General features: G+C 37.7%; 1 protein-coding gene across 6 annotated transcripts in view; it reads right to left on the bottom strand.

Moving 5' to 3' along the window:
* LOC306762630 (calcium-activated potassium channel subunit alpha-1a) overlaps window positions 1-24,095 on the bottom strand; it is a 147,345-nt gene that overhangs the window by 106,903 nt on the left and 16,347 nt on the right. For all 6 annotated transcript variants that reach the window (XM_079249187.1, XM_079249185.1, XM_079249186.1 and 3 more), the window contains exon 2: window positions 1,790-1,957. In XM_079249187.1, the coding sequence (XP_079105313.1) occupies window positions 1,790-1,957 (168 nt within the window). The remainder of the gene's footprint in view (window positions 1-1,789; window positions 1,958-24,095) is intronic.

Here is a 24,095-nt window from a genome sequence, read left to right as displayed (position 1 = left end):
ACTGGGATACCTCTAAGCCTAGAAACCCCTTTAAAGCAGCAAGAGCCTCATTTCTGCCTGACTGTCACAAACACACTAATTTACTTTCCATCTGCCCATCTGTTTCTGCTGGCATGTGTCTTTCCATGTTTCTTTGCTTTCTCTCTCTCACACACACTCAGCAACGCACAGAAATATACATACAGAGCAGATTGGGAGTACTCAGTCTGCGTAGAAGATGAAAGGGAAAGAGAGCTGTGTCCATGCCAGCAGAACTGTGTGAGTAGAGGAGTGATGAAAGAGAAGCTCATTTAGTAGTTTGACAGCTCCCTTCAGGGTTCTTCATCTTATTTGCTCTGGGAGGAAAAAAAAAGGCCTGGATATTTCTTAACTAGGAACTATTCTCACCAGGCATGAAGAAACTGTCATATCCCAGCAAACATTAACAATGGCAGTATTAGTATTTTAGTTTGGATCCATCTCAATCCTAACTCCCACAGCTGCTTCTTTTAGGTCCGCAGATGAACAGTGGACTAACTGTAATTTCAGTTAGGATTTTTTTTTTAAAATGACAGCGTGACAACATACAATAGAGAAATGTTGATCAAGTGATTTCAAAAATACGTATTTTTATATATTATCAGTGAGCTGCACTTTCAAAAACAGCTAAATGAATATACTGTATAGAGACATATGCTAAAAAAAACTTTGCATTCATGTTGCAATAAGCCCTTCATACACTGTTTGTGTGATTATATAATCATTTCCATAGTATTAAGGGTTTACCCTGTATAAGTTTTTGTTGTGATTAAAGATTAAACTATTAAACACAGCTGACAGAATGAGACTTTTAGTTTACAGGCACACAAGTGCAGTAGCTAACTGTCAAGAGCTCAAAGCAGGTGTATGCAGCATAGGCTGCTTTGAAAAATTTAAGAGGGTACACATACAAACTGAACTTTTCCATTTTAGTAATAAATTTAACTAAAGCTTTTCCTGTTTGCTGATTTATCAAGTTTTAATTAAGTTGTTTGGATATCTGTTGTTTTTGTGAGCAATTTTTTTTTTTTATTCAAGTTAAAAACTAAAGAGAGATGCACAGAATTAGCTGTGACTTTACTGGAATATGAACAACAATCAGTCATGTACAAACTTGTACATTTGCTGTTAAGTTGGCAAATTGTCGTAAAGCAAAGAAAGAATTCTGGTGGCATGTGTAGAAAAACAAAGAAGGGTCAGCAGTGGAGATAAGCTGTAATAAAAGTCAATAGATTAAGCACAGAGGCAGTCTATTACCTACTGCACAAACACTATATATGCTATATCTTGTACTTGACAAATACCCCCTCTTACAGTAATACACACAAACATGTACATGCACACCCACACAACTGACAATAAAAGTACACTCATCAGTTGAGCTGGCAGAAGTACAGCAAAATTAAGCTAAAGCATGCTGCACAGAGGGCACTGTAGCATAGAGGAGACTGAACAGTGCCAGCAAAATAGTTCACTGAGATTCAGTCAGGATTGAGTGCTGCTTGGCCTGTGTGGGGATCAAATTAATTGCCCTACAGTATGACTCCTTAGGGATCTGTGTGCACATGGCTATGGTTATGTTATACCTGCACTTGATTCATTTGGAAAGTTGGCTGTGAAAACTGTTAGTAGTTCAGAAAACCAAACCAAAGTCCAAAGTGTTTCATCAGCACAAGCTAATTTAGGGTTAACCAGATTATTTGGGACCAGCATGTTTAATGGCTTTGCATTTTTGGCTTTAAAATATTCAGTCAGAAGAGGGAAAACCTACCAGAACTCGGCCAGTGAGTGTCTGAGCAGAGATCATGACACCAGCCCAATCTTTGACTGAAGTCATCCATCCCACCTCGCTGGCTGGCACCTCCTCCTTCTCATCAGGTCCTTTTGGTGGCCTGTCAGCTGCCTGATTATTGGCGGGGTTGTTTACCTTCTGAGCCTCCTAGAGGGAGAGAAAAACTTTTTTAATTAAATGGAACAAAGAAGACAGAGACAGTACTGGCTGTGATGGAGACCCCTGATGAATTTCACAAATCGATCAGTTTGTCTAACGTCATCAACCAACAGAGAACATATTAATTGCTATTATAAAACAAAACCATTAAGGGTAGTATATGCATGTTTACATTGAAATTGCAAACTTGGGAAGGATTAAAAAAAAAAAAAAAAAAAAAGAAGGAGGGATTGTCCTCGCAGCTACATGCCATCTGCTATAAATGGAGTATGTATGTTCAAATGCATAAAGAATTAATATAACGATGGGATGTGTATGTGGTCACTCCAGTTGATTTGCCCATATGGCTCTTGACGCTAATTGTTCCTCAGGGCAACGAGCGTGACACTGTTGTTCTCATTCGGGGCTTTAAATGTTCCTTCTTGTGTCCGAGTGAGTGAACAGAGTTGCATGGCAGTTCACTGTCATGCTTTGCTTGGCACAGTCACTGCATGCAGCTGTTCCTAACCATTCACTGAAGTCCTAGCTTGACACAAGCAGGCACTCAGATTCCCTGTCCCTTTGGCAGAAAGAGGAAATGAGTAAATTTCTTGTAGTTTAAAGCCTTGGCGGCAATGGAATCCTACAATTACGAGGATGTCAGACACACATTTGCAAAGATGCTGAGAAAGAACTGCTGGTTTATTATTTTTAGCTTTGTAAAAAAAAAAAAAAAGAAAAAAATCACAGTGAGGTCTGAGGAAATTGCATCCATAGAGATTCCTTTGGTTTGAGTTATTTCAAAGGCTTTTGGTGGCAGTCAGTTGGTTCATTTCAAGGAGACAGGCTCATGTTCCAGCAGGGTGGTTATGTAGCACTTGAAACACAATATACAATGTTTCTCTTCAAAGTGACATCAGACAAGTAGCTATCAGACCAGATTATGTGCACTGTCAACAAAGGGGAATTTGTTTGTCAGTGCTGTACATGAAATGGCTACATTTTGTTAGTATGACCTCCCCGTAACAATGTTGCAAACTAAAATTTGCTTACACTTAGGAGTTTTGGGGTTTGTTTTTTTTTTTCCAACCAACACATTTTTATTTCAAGAGCTGCATAGAAGACACACACCAGAGGACCACTGGAGGGGACTGATATCTACCCAATGAAACTTAAGTGTTTCTGGAGGGCTAAAAAACAATGTTGTTACCGAAGAGCCCAAGAGAATGGTCTGTCCATTTCAAGAGGATTGCCTGGCCAAATTGGATTACATCTGACAATGATATGACATGAACACAGTTGCCATTTTCCTAATTTCATTCCAAGCCCTTAACAATGCCAATAAACTGGGCCTAAAAAAGTCTGACTTAGTCATCAGATATTATCTGCTCTTGCTGTTAGGCTTCTCTGTACTCCAATGGATAATTTAGTTACTTATGCTTTATAAACACATTAAATAACTTAGTGTTGGGAGACTTAAACTTTAAACATGCCCACCATGAGTGAGTTGTAAAGCATTTGTTTAATATCATTAAGAGTCACATGATCTCAGTGCCTGTTTCATAAATTACAAACATCAGTAATTGATGTAGACCAGGGAGCAAAGCCACAAACCACAACCAATAAAAAAAAAAAAAATTTCTCTAAGCAAAACTATATGAATGAAGAAAGCACTGAGTACAGCTGCAGCAAAGTGTTCTGTTTGCTCTCGTGGATGTTACCTTCTCTTGAATTATGCCTGCTACCGTTCCCTAAAACAATTGTATTCTATGGCTAGCTTCAGCTAAGAGATATTAGCACCCAGCCAAGCTAGCTTTAAACAGAACATATATCAATTTTAGAGCACCTTCTTAAGGCAAATAAATTATGTCCTATGAACAAATTAGCTGCATTTCAAACATTTAAAATTCAAGCTCATGCCATAGGAGAAAAGGCCCATGTGGGCGTAAGCTGGTGAGTAAATTAAAACAGATAGGCATAAAATATTCTCATACTTCATCACTGCAACACCTCTAGTTTTTTTCTGACATCCACTTCAGTTCCTGTCACTGTAAACCCTTCCTCACAATGAGCCCAGCCTGTTAAAGCTTTCCAACTGATTGGGCCAAAGTGACGGAGTTCAAGGCAGCTGCTCACTCTTTGTATGAGGTGTGCTGAAATTAATCACTCGGCAGGCATTATGCAAGTGCATTACACCCTGGCAAAGACAAGTAGGCTCAGAAAGAAAGAAAGAAAGACAAGCACAACTAGATTTCCAAAAGTTAAATATGTATGTATCCAATTGACTGTGGAGGGCTGGATGACTAAGAATGTCCTCCCTTAAACCCTGAACCACCCACCACCCCACCCCCTGAGTCCATCATCTTCTACAACTCATTTGGCTACGCTGCCAGCTCACATCTCCCCCGTCTCATGCTCATATATTCAGCAAAGTGTGCATGCATGCAAGTCACCATGTACATGGCTGTCTAAGGTTTCCCCCTCATGGGGTGTGTGCATACGTTAGAGCACTCCAGACAGAGTGTGCACTCATCTGTGCCCATCTGTTACTTCTTCTCCAGAAGATCATGCTGCATAAAAGTGCAACAGTGACAGCACATCACATCACTCTATTACTACAGGTTAAAGAAGGTTTCCTGATGCTGGATATTAATCCTACAACATCTATTTCCTCTACATTTTAAGTATAGCATATATTACTCCAGGTAGTGTTATGTAATTTAAACAAAGGTGCATAAAGTAGAAGTAAAAATAAAGTAGAAGTCCCGCCATGTTTTTGGATCTACTGATGCATTTAGAACAGGTGTTTTGACTAACAGGCTCATCAACCTTGCTGAGGAGCTAAGCTTATTAAATGCAACTGGTTTAGTGACTGGTTGGAAAGAGCTGCCAGACAGGACTTCTACTTTCTACTTCTACTTTATACACCTCCAAATTTAAATTACTTTTTTATTTATCTAACAACATATTAGCTTAAGGTGCTATCTTATTATTTTTGTGATCTTTTTTTTATTGTTTAATGTCATATTATAAATCATCTTACACTAGTACTGTGTTTTACATAAAAAACAAACATATGTAGCAACAGCAGTAATGCTTTACAATATATGTCTGCATGTTTGTGTGTACACTAGAGGGGAACACATGAATAATACTAAATAATAAATAAAAAGAGTAACAGACACTATTATTTCATGAAAGTGTCTTTAGAATTGATTTTTCACCAAGATCCCGTATTGGTAATGGGAGAGTGCGGCGAATGCACACAGCCATCTCCAGCATATTCCAAAGATGCTCAGTGGGGTTAAGGCCTGGACTCTGTGGTGGCCAACCCATGTGTAAAAATATTGCCTCTTTCAAAGTTTGAGCCTGATTAATCCTGGCATTGTCATCTTTAAATATGCCTGCGTCATCAGGCCTGTGAAATAGCTTGGTCACTCAGATATTCAGATAGTCAGCTGACCTCAGTCTTTGGGCAGATATTGTTCCTGAATCTAGACGTGAAAAACTGCAGCAACCCCAGATCATAACACTGCCCCCTACAGGCTCGTACAGTAGACTTTATGTACAATAGCTGTATCACTTCATCTGCCTCTCTTCTTACCCTAATGCGCCCATCACTCTGAAACAGGGTAAATCTGGACTCATCAGATAACACGACCTTCCTCCATTGCTCCAGGGTCTAATCTTTATGCTGCCTAGCAAATTGAAGCTTTTTTCTCCAGACAGCCTCACTGATTATTGGTTTTCTTATGGCTACAGAGTGATCGTCAATCAAAATTGTTTAGGATTTTCTTTTCACTCTTCCTGGAATGGTTCCCTATATCCTACCAGTTTTTAATAATGCCTTGGACAGTTCTTTACCCAAGTATAGTCATTTTTGCAATCTGCTTAATCTGCTTGCATGCTGCTCCATTTATGCTCCTTTATGTACGTAAAAAAGGACACCTCTTTTAAAGGTTTTCATATGCCGCGGCCCTTGTTCTTCCTTGTATCATTTACGTTGCCAAAGTGTTCATCCACCAGAGGGCAGTACTGAGTTAAGCGCTCACTTTGTCATTTAACACGGGTTGGTAGCAGTAATTTATTGTTCGTAAGTTGTTTGCAACCATCCAAAAACATGAGAAGATGTAGAACAATAATCATTTTTGTTGTTCTCAGCTTCTTCTGTCTCTTTTTCTGGTACTTTATATTTAGCTCTTTCTGTGTCATCTTCTTCCTGTTTTTTTTTTTTTTTTTTTGTCTTCTCTGGTTTGTTCCTTTCACCGTCTGCATGTGAAATATACAACTCAATACTGCACCCATGATTTCCAGTGGTATTGCTCTGTTGTCTGCGTTGAGGGATGGATCTGCAAGGACCCTAAAAACCCACCAAATTACATGTGTAACCAACGCAGAAGACAGAGAAAACTCCCCATCCATCTGCTTATCTGTCTTCTGTGTCGAGCAATAATGGGCCTTTCAATGTATTTTTTCTGCTAAATGCATCCCAGTTTAATTGCCCCTTCTTAAACAGACCAAAATCTTTCCCATGACGACGAGATGTATCTTTCCACATGGTTATTTGGGAAATGAGAAGCTTGTTGCCAAATGAAAGATAATCACCCATGCAGTAATCATCCAACAGGATGCTGTCTGCTGAGTTAATACCAGGTGGCTTCTTTTTCTTTTTGCCAGGAAGTGAAGATGAAGTCACAAACTGATAGCTTTGCAGATCACCGCAGATAATGTAAACAAGTTATTTCTTCTAGTTCATTTGACTGACCGGCAAAGGCTACACTCAGGGGTGGGGGAGAGGCACTGAAGCAGACTGTTATGGGAGAATCCATCTGCTGGCTATATATACACATCTGTGATGTCAAACTAAGCGGGAGACTGGGAGAGAAGTAGCAGCAGGAGTCATGTGTTCATTGGCAAACTGAAAAAGGGACAAAATGTTCTGATTAAATAAAAAATTGCAGAGGAGGAATACAGATAAATGCTGCGGGAAAATAGTGCAGAGAAGAATAATACCTTTAAGATCTTCCTGAAAAGGTCTCCTTGTTTTCAATATTTCTAGAAAATAGGTATTTGGTGTCTATTCGCTAAGTATTGACAAGTTTTCTTCCCTATAAGCAGATTTGATTAATAAAGAGTAGTATTAAAAGTGTTAAAGAGATTATTAAATACTTATACAGGCCTGAAAAACAGACCATTTTTCATATGTAAATATGAACAGGAAACACAAAACAGGGAAGAACATTGGTTGGTTAAGAAGTCACAGGAATTATCATTTACGCAATTATTTCCTTTTTTTCTTCTTTTTTAAACATTGTAAGATGTAATCAAACAAGTCTCCATGATCAATAATCTGAAGTGTGGGCAACAGGCTGCCCACCTACAACTTCTCTGCAAAGTAAACAACATTACAGTGCCCCGCTGTTGTGTGAAAAAACTACTTGCAACATGCACAGCATGAAATCAGATGGTTGGAATAGTTAGTGGCAGACTCCAAGCGCTGCTTGGAGCGTGTTCTATAGCATACAACCAACCTTACTTTCACTATTTGTAACCACATCAATCCTGACTGAAATGTCAATGTTTTTACTTAAGGCTCAAGATTATGAATGGAAATTATTACATGATCTACAAGAAGAATTTCTTGAACTATCCTGTTTTAATATGGCCCCAGATCTACATTTAGTCAATAATGAAATGCATTGTTTCTCTTAAATCTCTTGTGAAGGTATATCAGCAAACATTTCTTAATCAGTGCAAACACCATGCAGGAATTCACTCTTAGCTAACATTTAAAAAAAAGAGCCAGAAAAGACAACATTGGCCAGATCTTAGTTTCTATTCTACAATTCATCAGCCCTTTGCCAATCTGTAGACATGATATGGAGACAATATAACGTGAGCCTAAACGAGCTCATGTCACATATTTTGAAATTTTTCATCAAAATATACTTTATGTAGTTCATCTACCTACTTCCAGGGAGCTTTTTATAACAAGACAGATGAGCACTGTTAATATTAGGATTGCACCAATTAGCAAAGTACACAAGGGAGGCCTGGTAATAATGAGCAAGAGAGCAACAGATAAAACGTGACACAGGAAGGAAGACAAAAAGAGGACCTGACAGTGAGAAGTCTACAGGATGAGAACAAAGAGGCAGAGGCATTGTAGAAGGACAACCTGTCAAATAAAGAGTCAGAGGGAGGCAGAAAGAGAGAACAATGAAGCAAAGAGAGCAGATAAAATGATGGAGATGCAATTTTAAAAAAGAGAGAGAGGAAAGCTGAGCAAATAGCACAGAGAGACAGGAAGAAGACTGTTAGTGAGAGACGAAGATATTTCTGTACAACCAAAAGACAGACAGTGGGACAGGTTAGAAGCATAGGGGAAATGGGAAGTAAAAGTGATCTAATGGGAAATGGGGGTTAAGACCTAAAAAAGAGTCAGGAGAGAGACAGAAATATGCTCATTTGACTCTGCTGATCTAACAGGACTTGGCTTTAACGCAGCTGTTCTTCTGGCTTTTGACCGCATCGCTGGGGAAAACTCTATTCCAGAGTGAGAGACTATTTATAGGCTCACTCCGGGAGACAGGAAAGTAGTGAATCTCATAACATGCTCTGTTCCCCCCCTCTTTGCTATTTTAATGCCGGTACAGTTACCCAGTGTCCCTGGGTTATAGACCTTCACTGGGTCACAGAAAAAAACTGAAAAGGAAAGAAGAATATGGAAGCTTTTCAGAGTATTGTATAAACAGGTGCAAGGCTCAGACTGACAACAGCATATGGAGAGAAGCAGTTTTTTTTTCTGTGTATAGGTCATGCCTACTGAACCACATTGTGTAAGGAAGACCAAATGGTGCAGGCTAATTACTATCAGGTCACAAGAAGTCAGTCCGTTATACTGAATCTATGGAGGACAGGAATCCATGCAGCCTGAATGACCAATACTGACAAATGTCCTTGTGAAATGCAACAAAGCATGAAGCAGGAACAAAGTTCAAAAGTAAAGAAGATTAGTTTAAACTGTGATGATGGGACTACAGGTCAAAGCCTGTTGATCCTGAAGCCATGGGCTTACCTGGCCTACCATGTGTCTGATTAGGGATTATGTAGGTACAGCCTGGAATGCAATCTGAACAGGACCACATGCATATAAATCTCCCAGCATTACACAGATGTAATTCACCAAAGCTGAGCAGCAGTCCAGTACATCTGCATGTGTGATACAGTACACGGCCTGGATGTGCCAAATTATATCACAAGCCACAAAAAGCATTAAAAAAACACAACAAGATTGAACAACTGTTCAAATCTCCTATTTCAACATTGCGTTACATTTAACTGTATGACTGATAAGAGACACCAGTCAAAACTATCTAGACACAAAAAAGCTCTGCGTGTCGGCAGTAGCATCACGGGGGATATCAATGCTAACAGTGTCGTATTATTATAGCTACCTCCTCTGTGACAGGCCCATTCTGCAGGCCCGAGTGGGATTAGATGATTTGTAGACACTGAAATAAATTGACAACAAACAGAACAGGAAGGAAACCCAAACATGTCTTTGCATCCCAACTGGACAGAACACCCATATGCATGATAGGACAAGAGCTCAGTCCTCCAAATAGCTGCACTCCAAGTTCACCTTTTGTCCCACGAGTGACGTCTCCTTGGCTGGTCGAGTGAAATGATGAAACAGTGATACGTAAAAGCATAATGTAAGCCTGGCAGCGTGTGCTTAGACCTGCACCCTTTCATGTCTCTGCTCAAACAAAAGAGCCCAGAATGAAGATACATCTGCATTAGTGTCACTTCCATAGGGCTGAGGCAGAATGAAACATACAGTGCAGCTGAGTCATAATGCTGAGCCAATGCTCTTCCATTGATACAACTTTTTAAGCCTCAGTGGCCATGGATAAAAATAGATTGTGCAATGAATTGTGGGTGATTGAAAGGTCAGTGTAGTTTCTTTGAGTTTTTATCATCTTAACATCAGTAGATAAACAATGGCCAATGGTTTCAGTGGAACCATACTAAAGATACAGGAATGTAGGAGAGGAAGCCAAATGAAAGTTGTTCATCAGATGTATAAACCTGGCTAGAGTGGAGGGAACATAAGCCAATGTCTGACTGACTTCAGACTCCCATTAATTGAATGTTTCCATTAGTAATATTTGATCCTCATAAATGAGCAGTGACTTTTCTCTGCATTAGACCAAAGACGAGGCTGATATCACTGTGATGGAAGTGGCAACCATCAATCATCTCTCATGTTAGCAAAGCTTTAACCAGTTAAGTAGCTGTCAGTCAGGACCAGTCTCTGACAAAGATCTTGTCACCTCATCTGAAGATCCTTCCACTGCTTCAGACTGCAAGAACACATAATGATCTGTATACGCCAAAAACTGGAAAGATTTATTCCCTCTGCAAAACATGCAAAACCTTTGAAGCAAATAAATGACAACACATATGAAAGATGATGAAGGAGGGAAATTTATTCTAATGCTGTATATCAAGGGGGCAAGTCATTACTACACTTAACACCACAACCCCATTTCTCTACTATCCGCACATATTCAATTATTGGTCATTTAATTCTCGGTTTAATTCATATTCTCCTTTTACTCACCAATCTGAAGGCTGCTTGTTACCACGGTGAAGCACATCAAGTTCTTTGTTTTCAATATATATACATACATATACATACATATATATATATATATATATATATATACATACATATATATATATATATATATATATATATATATATATATATATATATATATATATATATACATACATATACATATATATATATACATACATATACATATATATATATATATATATATATATATATATATATATATATATATATATATATATATATATATATATATATATATATATATATATATTAAAGAGCAAGAAAGAGCAAAAGAGAGAATATAATAATAATAATTATTGTATTGTGTACATTTAATATGTAGAATACAAGTGCAAAACATATTCTGAGCCAGACGGTAACCTACATAATTTTACCAGAGGCGGATACTGCACAGAATTTTAGACCAATCAGAAAGTGGAATGGAAAAAAAAAAAAATGCTTGAATGACATCACCCTTTAATCATATTATAGCCATCAGTGGCACCATCACCTGAGGCTAATTTCCACCACTTTGAGTTCCAGAATGAAAATAAATGTGGGGTATTCTTAACAAGCATGTTTAAAAAATGGGCAAACAAGGTCCTGAAGCATTTGACGTCACAAAGTCGATGTTCCACATATTTTTAAAGGTGCTTTCAGCTTCTGAGTAGTCTGACAAAGTAAGAGACAACAATTTCCTAACTGCTGTGGCGTTCCAAAATATGGCATCTATCTGATAAGTTGCGTAGTTGCTTCAAACCACAATTTCCATCTTCAGCTGGAGCCTCAAGGTTTATTATTTTCTGTTGACAAACAGGACTTTAATTCAGGAGCACTAGACAAGGCAATGTGTCCATATGTGTGTGTTAACGGCAATGATTGATTTCAGTTTCAACTTGGGCTTGGGCGGTGTCAACAGCAGTTACCACTCCTATGCATCAGGAGGAAATAGTGTTCCAGTTAGCTTGCACCTTTTCTGGAACTGCAAACAATAAAGCCCATGGCCAAATTCATATCTATGCTACAAAAGTGCTTATTCAGCAGCAGGACACTCAATGCAATGCCCAAAACTGGGGTCTGTCGCTTAAACCACTGCACACGGTTTAAGCCCATGTCAGCTAAGTAAAGAGAAATTTGGTAACCAAAAACAAAAAAAAAGCAGTAGTACAAACACCTGTTCCAACTTAAAGCTGTTCATAGGTGTGCTGTTCTTTTCTCTATAGATTGTTTTAAAAAGCAACATATTTTGTACTTCTACAACAAGGCTGTAAGACAGACAAGAATACAAACACTGATCTTCAGAATGCTCCATGAAATTCATAGTTTCAGACAATTCGATTCCCAACCAATTTAGCTAAAACAAATAAAGTGGTTTCATTGACCTACTCAAATCCACACTCACAACAGAACATGTAGTCACCTCCTTGGTCCACAGCACAAAATATCATAGTTTTTCAATGAAGACTCAAAAGCTGGATCATGTTTCTTAACTCAGAACTTTACAGAGACTCTCTATGCTTTGAAACCTGCTACATGTGACCTGGTTTGTGATCTGCATTGTTCTGTTAGCTGAAAAAGACTCATTAGGAGGTGTCCTCCGTGCAAGAAGTTGACATTCAAGATCCAGCTTGCAACGTTTTTATAGACTCACTCTCATAATCATAATCATAAACTCATAATCACTATGGATGGCTGTCAAAAGCATGTGATCAAGATTAAAAATCATCATTGGTTATTATCACATTTTACCACTCAGAGATGGCGGTTACTGCTATGTAACATAGATTCTTCTATGCTATGTAACACAGAAGATGTCCTTCACAACAGGACAGGTAACATGTTGCCATCTCACAGTTAATAACCATGCATTCTGACATTGGGACTTTTTGGACATTTATTTATTTTATTCTATTTTTATTTGATAGGGACAAGCATGCTCCATGAACGATGGCACATACTGCAGCATTTTAGCCAAGGCTAACTTTCTTTGCCTGTCCCTAGTTGGGTTTTTACACAATACAAGAAAGTATAGACAGTTTAAATTGCATTGCAAAATTAAAAGTATATACACATATGTGCCTTTATATATACATACAAAATAAAAATACATATGTATACACCAAAATGTAAAATTAAGTAAAACACATTCAAGCTTGTCAGTAAAAATCAGTCCGAAATAAGAGCATTGTCAATAAAGAGGACAAATTGACATATTTTGTCATTTCTGGTAGGACGCTGACACAGCAGTTGGCATTGTATCATTTTTTCAGTTTATGAGATGAAATTAGACAAAAACTTTGTGGCAAATAATCAGACAACCTTTGTATCAAAAACACCCTTAACACCAGACGGTTTACAGCTTCTTCTAAATTTTGCCATTCAAACAACTTTGCCAGTACCAAGCATTAAAGATGAGTATGGGTTGCACAGACAATGACTAACTGAGGACTGTTGTTAGAAAAGTCCTGCAAGTGTGAGCCTAGTATAAATCAGATGCTGAGTATGTACATTAGGACACATTTACTTTTCTACAACACTATTAATAATAATGTAACAGTAAATATGTACATAACACAACAGCATATATTATAAGCTGTTGTTTAGTCTGGAAATATTAGGATTTATCATTTTTGCTTATATGTCCCCAGTTCAACCCATATCTGTGTGAATAGATTCATATTCTTGTACATTTTTTGCAAATATAAAATACCAAACATTCAGTGAATGCAAATTGTAAGATTCTTAAACCAAGCAGCTGTCCTACGTCTGACCATTATTTAGTTCATTCAGACTTTAATAAATCTGGTCCTATCTAAAAGAAATCGTTCCTGTTAACAAATTGGAGCCTTTTTCTCTCCAGTCTTCATCCTTCCACAGGCAGTGAATTTCAAACAGCAACAACAGCCTTATCAGGAAGTCACCTGTCTTAACCTTGATCCACAATTGCCCTCAGAACGCTTTAATGAGCTTTCCTCCCAAATACAAACAGGCAGCTTGCTCTCTGTCAATAAGGGACTCGGCGAACAACAGACAGATGAAATGGGGGCCCCATTACCTTGTGCACAACAGGCCGTCAAGGTGTTTTCCACGAGCGGAAAGCTACAAGGATGGTAGCAACGGCTCTAATTGGCTCCCTGCCGTCAAACCTGCACTGATCAATGATGGTGCTCTATAAAGAGCAACACTTAGACAGATGAATTTATTTAAAGGCAAAGTGGTAACAAGTGCGGGGTAGTGAAGTGCTGTCTTGAAAGCAAAGAAAACGAGCCAGATCAAACAGTTCAAATGCAAACAGTTTTTTTCTTTTGAATGATTCATTTCATTTTCCAACATTTCATTACAAATAGTTTGTCCTTTTGGATTCACTAACAAGCCAAGCTGACTTATGCACTTGCATTCATTTAGTCATTTGTTTGGATTTAGCAAACAAGAACAAAGCTCTATTATTTAATGGATCAGTCTCTCCACAAAATGTGTAAAGAAAGAACCACGTAAGTGGATTCTGGTTTATGATACTGCAGTCTTTGCATAAGATAAGAAGGACTGAGCAGTCGTTCTGCCCTCTGAGCTGACAGATGGAGATGTATGCAACAGCATGTCTCTGCAAAGCATTCTCTTAATGAGCAGTGATTCACAAAATGACTAAATTAACCTTCCCTGTTACAAAGATTTTTACCAAAAAAAAAAAAAGAAGAAAAATACATCTCTAGGTTCTCTTTTAATGAGCACAAAGGTACACTATGGCACACAATATTTTAAATTATTAGTCCTATCATCCTTCAGCACTCACATTTATCAACCCAGTTTTTCATGGTAGAATTAGGACCTCTTTGCTTCATTTTTTTTCTTTTTAGTAAAACAAGGGCAATTAATTTTTCTGTTCCATTAAAATATGGTTAAACTCAATAGATTTATGCATATTTATGCCATTGGTCTTCATCTGTGTCAATCAAAATGGGATTACTGAGTAGTTTACATGTTACAGAATATATTCATGATGAGTACAACATGATATTATTTTTAAATTATGAGTCCAAAGATCCTCAAAACAAGCAGAAGTGGCAACTCTGGAGTCTTGAGCATGAATATAACCTTATGACCTTGTCCATATTTCAGCATCATAACTGGATTTAAATTGGGATTTTGCTGTGAACATAAACATAGCCAGTCAGTGTTCCTGCATCATACATACCTACATACAATAAACCTTTCAGTTGCTGGTCCCATGGACAGCATGGCCTGTTCAACTGGGAAAGGATACAGCTGTTCCTTCCTACTGGCTGTAATGTAGCACAGTTTCTGGTGAGTATGACTGAGAAATTTAGGCTTTCATTTTCTCAGTCAGTAATTCCACCCTGGTAAAAAAAAAAAAAAAAAAAATGCTAACTGAACCTTTTCCCACCTCAACTAAAACCAGGGTTACAAGATATTTGCTTATTATTCGAAGAATTCATATTTAAGGGTATAACAGAAACACCTCTTACTTTTCCAACTCTCCTCATCTTCTCGCCTGTTGCCAGTCCCATCTTTCATCTCCATCTTTATCATACTTATTCATAGCCTCTTGGGTTTTTTTTTTTTTTTTAGCTCACTCCTATTCCCTCTCTTCCACTTCAATCCACTCCACAGGCTTAAGAGAAGCCAGAGGAGACCAGCAAGATTAAGTTCTCTTTGCTTGAGAGATGGGGCTCATTACCTTTATCTTCTCCAGATGCAATAATACTCTCAAATCTTTCAGTGCCAACCAGTGCACATGAGTATAGGAATTTATTTACACCAGCTTTTACACCAGCTTAAGCCTCTCATCTACTAAAAAGTGAGAGCAACAAAGGTAGGGGCAAAAATTCTTCTTAGTAACCCCAATTCATTTGTTGGTAATTGTAAAAAAAAAAAAAAAAAAAAGAAAGACCATTTTGGCTAATTGTGAGAACTAAAGTTTTCTTTCCAAATGCAGCGTAAACATAGGGGTCAATAATGCTGGCTGAGAAATTTTCTTGTTATAGGCAGTGAAAAAGGCAGTCATCTGAGTCTAATGATTCAGAGACTTGCCCTTGATTTGAGAACAGCTCAGAGGCTAACAAACGTAAGTGCAAATGATTTTCTAACTCTAGGCTTATTTAATCATTTTAAATTTAGATCTCACGCCTCCCACTGGGGAAAAGAAATCAGCTTCCTTCATACAGAATTTTAAAGCCTGGAGTTAGTAAGATGAAATGGGGAAAGGACACCCTAGAAGCATTATGGCTTGTGTTCTATCAGCCCACACCGCGCCCCCGCCAGTTGTGTTTCCACAGGGAGGGTTTTGTTTCTTCACCATGACCCCAGACAGAGAGAACTTTGACCTCAGCTAACAAGATCTATTAAGCAGAGGTGGAGTCTGGAGGAAACATCGCAGCAAGGTTGTATCTCAAGCCGAAAGAAAAAATCAGCACAATTATGCAAGACGGAACTACAATGAAGCAATCTGTGTGTGTAAAAGAAAGGTCAGTGCCTTTGGACAAACACTGGACTGTATATGAAGACATTGAAGTCCACGTGATGTCAAGTGTAAAGCGGGCTGCTGGGGAGGACTGAGGCCTCCTCCCCATTTCTGACTGCACGATGTTCAACTTGTTCAAAAAACATTTCACCATGACATCAAACATCTACAGACAAGATGCAGAGAGTTCAGAGAAGCCGCTCTGTATCAAAGCTGAACCTTGTTTGTTTGTGTTTGGTGTCAGATGAGCATCAGCTCTGGTTTCCGCTGCCATCCGCCTTTTCTTGTTAGTGCTCTATCTGCTGGAACAGGTTTGAGATTTGAGGAGCTGACAAAAAGTATTGCAGGAGTTGCCTTTTGCCCGAGGTTGGAAGAGGCATTCCCTGCGATGGCGCTGTTGATGTGAGGGTAGGAGGGGGTTTGTGTGGGTAGCGGTGAAGAAAACCACCTTCCCAGAGTCAGCAGTTTGACCCTCCCAGGCTTTGGTGCAGGCTGCCCTGTTGAGCTTAAATAAACAACATTGAAAATTCAGCACAAAAACAAAATAAATGCTGTCAGGGTGCGTTAGGGAGAAAGTTGGCAACAGTTTTCACATGGGATGATGTGAAGACTGAATCAGCTCTCCTCTGCTGTCCAAACAGAGCGCACTTGATCACTGCAGCACAGTTCGAACCCAAGGACAGGTCAGTGGAGGTGAAGCATAAAATGTGTTATAGCCGCATTTGCATGACAGGAAGGTTTACACTGTGGCAGGCAACAAGGGAGGAGCAACAGATTGAGCCTGGGTGAGAAAGAACAAACAATCAAGATGATCTTGATCATTAGATTCTTGAACAAGGTGGATTCAAGTACAGTCTTTACTTTTTTTTTTTACATCAAGATGAAATGCAAATGTTTTACTTGAAATCCAAAACACTAATCCTCTGTTTCAGAGCTGTATTTAACCGGCTCAGGATAGCCTGCAAACGTTCAGTCTAAGGATGTCTTCGTTTCCACTTCACTAGCTAATGGCCACTGTTAATCAATACTGTTCTTAGTGCTTTTCAGCTCTCAGCATCAGGGTCATTTGTTAAAATAAAAGGCGTAAAAGCCCGAGGGACTAATCAAAAGGAATGAAGCAACATGGAAATTTGCAGCTTGGACATCGGAGAAGGAGTGGGTAGGCTGTAGGAGCGCACCGGTGCTTGACAAATGCTCCCGAGCAGTCTCAGATTACGGCAGTGTGGAAATTTGGATATCATTTCAATTTGTGCAGAATGTTTTGACTGACTCCAAAAAGAACTTTCTTTATTTTGCAACAAAAATTCAATAAAATAATTTATTCTAAAAACATCAAACACAGAATGAGCTCCAGCCTTATGAGAGAAGAGTGTGTGTAAATGGCACGACGAAGGATGAGATCATGATGGACAAACGTCGCTCACATAAGAGTCCAGCGCTCACTGCTTGTCGCTTAGCAACAAAGACCTGGCGGGCAGACAGTAGGTGTGTGAGACAGAGTGTGTGGGTGGGGAGGTTTGGAGGAAGTAGTGGGGAGGTGTGGAGAGGGACAGAAAGTATGGAGAGATGGGATGTGAGAGAAGAAAAGGCAGAGAGGAGGTGGAACGAAGCCAGTGTGAGTGCATGAAAAAAAAAAAGTGATAATAAAAGACTCTGAGAAGAAGATGAGCAAGATGAGCAAAACAAGTTCATTCACATTTCCTGTTGTGGAAATGAAATTACACATTTGGTTAAATCCACATGTTTCTTCTTCTTTTTATGCCCCTGAAACTCATCTTTAAGTTTAAAAGCAATTAAAATCATGTTATTTTTCATTTTATATTCACTTTCACTGTTTCTGTTGGCCACATTGGAATAATTTATTCAATATCTGCAGTAAGAATTTCATAAGCAGTAAACAAAAATTGAAATTAAATTTTGTGGAACAACAGCTAGAGGAAAATAAACTTAAATTCCTGTTTTATTATCAGAAATTCACACAAATGTACTCTCTCTCTCCTACTCTTCATGTTAAAAGACACTCAATTTAAGATATAATTTATTTATGTATTTATTTTGGTTCGTCTGCGTGTACTGACTTAAAACACTAAAACAAATTACGTGGATATGACACTGCAGAGTCCCACATGCAATGCACTGTAAATCTTTTTGATCAGATTATCCTTGTTCCAGTTTCAACCTTAATATAATCTGGTTATGGAGTTGAGGATAGCTTTAATCTTGTTTTTATCAAATTACAGTGCATATGTACATAAGGATTGTAGTGTGGTGAAACCTGTCCACAGAGTTTCATCAATAATCCAGTCTTTTCCTGCAAGATTCTTATCCCTAAAAAAGCAGCAGGTCTGGAAAACGAGACACTTTACGTGAGATGGGGTGACATTTAAAGTCTCCTTTCTCTGCTGAAGCAAAAGGTAACACCTGATGCTTTCTGCAGGAAACTTAGTGCAGCCTCCTTTATGAATAGTCCAATAACTCAGTTATTATTACTTTTTTTTCTGTTTAATGGATTAGGACGGTTTTTTTTTGTTAGCTGGAAAACCATAAGTAAAACTGCTGTGAGACATTATATATCTGAGCCATGACAAGTTAGACAGTTGAGCTGTAATTTATTGCACTAAATTGAATCATTTGTAGTCCTGAAGCTCATGTTTGACAAATATTAAATTAGCAAAGAAAAACAGCAACATAATCTGACATGCAGATGAGCTCTGTCTATTTTGGCCCCCTGTGCAGAAATTAGTTGTTACAGAGTTTGAAGAGAAGCTTCAAATCTGCAAAATTATTACCTATTTAAGACTCCTAAAGTATCATGTCTATGTTTTCTTTTGGAAATGTTAACATGCTAATCTCCACTATTAGAATTTGATATTTGAATGGTGATTAGGGGGTGAATTGTTGGTCATACATACAAATATATAGCTGGGTTTATATATTCATAAAATATGGTTTCAGAAAATGATAATGATAATGATATAATGACATAATATATATATATATATATATATATATATATATATATATATATATATATATATATATATATATATATATACATATATAAATTTAGACTTAATAATTACTAAATACATGGTTGCAGATTTTGTACAATTTTGCATGAGTGGTTTAGGAAACAGATTGTATCTATTATCAGGTATTAACTATGTTTTATTGAAACACATATTCACTTTGGATATGAAAACCAACATTTCTAATATGTTTTCTTGAAAGACCTGGATGAAAATAATAGTCAGGGTGTTTTTATGGGCTTATTTGACCTGTCTCAAATGTAAAGCACTTAGTTTCTATATGAATGTTTTCTAAATGATTGTATGATGGTGCGAGGACATTTGTAAAACTAGTTACCTTAATTCAGCTTTACAAAACATAAAGTGCAAAACCTTCTGAAATACGGTAATCATACTTGTTTAATGAGTGGATGAATGAGCACAGGAATAGTAGAGAAAGAGCAGTCTATGGAAATGATATTAGGTTTATTACATTCATACAAATGCAGAGTCTTAACAGGCTAATAAAAACGAGTTTTTTTAAAACACATCTAAAAATGTCAAGGTTACACATCTCTAATCTGTGTCGCTCCACATTATCGGTGCAGCACTATGCAAAAGAAAAGTGTTCTAATAATGCAGGTGGTAAAATACCAAAATACCATCACGTTATATTTAGCATGTTGGACGGTGAAAAACAGTCCAAGTGCAACCTTGGTATACACTCAATCCTTGTGGCCTGGGCTTTACAAGACATATACTCTTCCGCATTCGTCTAAAGTCACCAACAGCAGCCAAGTCTCAAGGAAATGTCAATGACAACAGGAGAGCTGTGTTTAAGTAACTTAAGAATACCGAGATTCATGTTGCGCTTTAATGTGATCATACTTGGTCACACCACATCATGCAGCCAATATGGTACACATTCTGAGGCTGCACAGAACCAACACATGCTCAGTCATTTACACCTGTAGCTGCACTCATCCTGTCAGTCATTCATGCATTTCTTCAACATTTAGCTTTACATTGAGCAGCACAGCTTATCTATTGCACTGCTTATTGTCAGGAAAGAGAAGCCAACAAAGGTTAGGGCTAAACATTACAACTCTCTCCAGATGTCAAGCCATGGAAAAACCTTCCCAGCCAACACATTGTTTTCTACAAATGCAGTCAGAGGAGGATTTCATGGCAAGGAGAATACAAAGCCATTCATGTGGGAATATTCCGTTTACAAACTGGACAAAATGGGCAAGTTAAAGGGTCTAAATGTTTTTATAAATATTCAGAACCTGAAGTGCAATGACTTCAGATGACAAATGCCTGCACACAGCCCCCATGAACAAGCATGTGGAAAAACATTTATCTCAAGGTAGCTCATTTTCACCCACTCACGGAGACTACAGGCACTTTTTACTCGCCTTTACGCCACATACTATTTCTCCTGCAGTGACAAAATAATGTGTAAACTGATAATATGGTAGAAAAAGAAGGATACACAGATGGGACAAAAATCAGGAAGCACAGTGCAGTAACTTGTTTTTTTCTGCTATTGTATAATACATCCAACACAGGCTGAGGAGTTGCCTCAGTTTGGGTCTAAAAATAATCTAATTACTCTTGTTTTGTTTCGGGTTTTTGTTAGCTTTTTGATTAAATAAAATGAGCCAATATCAAGTCATAAAATCCTGTGAAGTGTACTAATATTTGCCTTGACAGTTTCTTTGGGTTCTTCAGTTTCATGTATCAAAACAAATGGACTTTTTGTTTGTTTGGTTGTTTTTTTTATTTGTGGTAGACCTTTATGAGCAACATCTAAGCAATCTAATAAAATACTGATTATGAACAATTTTAATCGAAAATATAGGGGGAAAAAAAGGTACTTTAACTACATAACAATGTCAATAAAAACTCCATGGATATATCTTATACAATAGTGCTGTTTTGATTTAGTTTCTCGTTTTGTTTGATTGCTTTGTTTGTTTATTTTTTTTTTTTTTTTTTTGTTCTATTTTTTTGGAGGGAGGGTGTTGTACTAAAGAAAAATTTAAAACCAAAGACCAAAGCATTTTTTTAAAGGAATAAACTATCAAATGATAACATAGAAAAGCCTGATAATTCTGCTTGAATAATATTTTTCATAAAAATCACATTTGGTGTGTGTGTGTGTGTTTGTGTGTGTGTGTGTGTGTGTGTGTGTGTGTGTGTGTGTGTGTGTGTGTGTGTGTGAGTGTGTGTGTGTGTGTGTGTGTGTGTGTGTGTGTGTGTGTGTGTGTGTGTGCTTAGAATAGAAATAGCAGAGTGGAATGAGGAAGGATTTAAGCTTACAATCTACTGGATATTCTATGTTTGCTCATTGAAAGACAGGCCTGTATCTGCTGAAGTCAGACGTTCGGCTGTCTTCATGTAACACAAGCAGCCTTTCAAACCTTCCATATGTGACGCAGCTGCTGCAAGACGAGTGAAAAGCTTTAAAACATTGGGATCAATTTAATCTTAATCTAATGCACTGGCATGTTACTAGAAAGAAGCAGCGATGATGTAACAGACATGTGGAATTACCAGGATTTTAAGGATTTCAGTGTAAAATAGAGGAGTTCCTATAGACTCAGTTAAATCTCATAAGTTGCCATAACTTTAAGCTATGTGGAAACTATTGATCCACTTATTCTCATCACATATCACATCACCATCTGCTATGACAAGAAGTGGAAACATGATGAAACTTGAGGTTAAGAGAATGTAGATTTAAGCTTTACACATAGCATTTAGAGCAGCAGGTTCATGAACATTTTATCAAACTGATTTTTTGTTGTTGTTAAGGAAGCAGCTGCTACTTGACCAGAAAAGCACAAGTAATTACTCAATAAAAACAGTAGCAGAAGTGGAAAGACTCTTAACCAACATGCTGGTGGAAAATAATATCCAAGGGACCACAATAATGGACCCAACTGACAACACTAATTATTCACATGTGTCGCAGTTTCAGCTAAGCAGCCTCCAAATGACCCCCGTCTTTTTTAAACCCCGTTCAACAATGAGCGACCAAAAATACTCCAATATGCCTGAAAAAAAACAAAAAAAAACCAAAACATTAGTCGTAAGGAAGAAACCAAACATCTCCCGTGTTCGGCATGTGTGAACATATGTTTCACAACGTGTGTGTTAGAAGCATTTAAAACTTTTGTTGGATGCATTCTTCCAGTTATGTCTCATTTTACAACAAATGTACTTAAATGAGAAAAAGGCTTGAAAATAAATTATAACTGTAGCCGTTGGAGCAAACTTGTTGAATTTACACAGGACTGTGTGTTTTCCTTGTTCTTGTTTTTTTTTTTTGTTTTTTTGTTTTTTTATTATTGTTTTCTTGTTGTTGTACTTGTTTTGGGTTTTTTTTTGTTTTTTTTTGGGGGGGGGGGGGTTGTTTTAGAAATGTTAAAGTAAAGAATACCACCTTCCAGCTAACTCTCATCAATAATGCAGCTGCAGTATCTATGTCCACACAGCAAATTAACAACACATTGCCATCTTCATTATTCATGAGATTCCACCTGTAGCACCTCAAGCGTTTATCTCTCTCACTGGCACATTGCAAGAGCTCTGTGCAAACAACTAAATTAAATAATTTCATATATTTAGTAGCACTAAACTTTGAATATGTCGCTCTGCAAATGCAGCCATTATGCTTTGATGCAGCAATTCCTCAACTCCTTTTTTTTTTTTTTTCGGAGAACATTCGCATTTTTGGAGAACAATATGTCTCATAATAATAATGAAAATCAGGGGTGTCAAGCTCGGGTCCTCAAGAGCCACAACCCTGTGTGTTCTCAATATCACTGTTCCAACACATTGTCTCATAATAATAATGAAAATCAGGGGTGTCAAGCTCGGGTCCTCAAGAGCCACAACCCTGTGTGTTCTCAATATCACTGTTCCAACACATCTGACTCAAATGAAGCAATCATTGTGCAGAGCTTCATAGGTTGTTGGATCCACTTAAAGGTGGAGTATGTAAGATTTTCAATATTTAAAAAAAATTTTAACTAAAAAATAACTACATTAATAATTAGATAGTTTTTTTTTAAACATGTGGGTTCCAGTCTGTCCATATTTGATGTGTTACTAAATTACAAAGACCCTTCTTAAATGTTTGCCTACCAGTAAAAAAAATTTGCTTTTTGTCATTAATTAAACTTGTAATTTAATAACGCATCAAATATGAACAGACTAGAACCTACATGTTCAAAAAACTTTCTAATTATGATTGTAGTTATTTTATTAGTTAATTTATTTTGAAAATATTGAAAATCTTACATACTCCACCTTTAATGTGATTCAGGTGTGTTGGAATGGGAATACGTCAAACACCTGCAGGACAGTGGCCCTTGAGGACTGACTGACTACATGGAACGTCCATGAAGCATCCATCCTTACAAATAACAACAATGTAAATAGAAAAAGAAAAGAAAAACTCTACCTTCAAAATAAGAGCTACAGCGGTTCCTCTAAAACTGAATCAGTGTAAAAATTTTACTTTCGTCATTTAAGAGGGACACTCTTAAATGACGAAAATAGTTTGATTCTTGGCCCAACAGCTGCTGTTGACCCGGGTAAGCCCTCTATTATAGCAGGAGTATTACTTTCACTGTGTTACAGTTAATGACCCCTGCTCTCATATGAACTGGTAAAGAGGAGGTCATGATCTCCTGGGAGGTGAAAACTAGGGCAGACTTTATGACAGAAAGACGGCCACAAGCTACAGGAACTACCATATGTCAGTACTATCGTAATTTGAACTGACAGTTCATGACAGTCTATTCACTATATGAGATGTAATCACAAGCTTGCAACATACATGCACGTCGATGTGACACTACAGAAACCAGCATGTGCTCTTATGCACTGCTTAGTTTAGGCATTTTAGGCCGATTTGCTTCTAGAAATTGTCTTCTTTCCCATTAGGGTATTAAATCAGTCCAAATACATGAATTATTACCAGTTCCATTGAATCTT

This window comes from Telmatherina bonti (assembly GCF_933228915.1).
Source record: "Telmatherina bonti genome assembly, chromosome: 11".
In the NCBI taxonomy this organism is placed as follows: Eukaryota; Metazoa; Chordata; class Actinopteri; order Atheriniformes; family Telmatherinidae; genus Telmatherina; species Telmatherina bonti.
The sequence above is the reverse complement of the archived record's forward strand: the minus strand, read 5'-3'. Positions and strand labels throughout refer to the sequence as shown.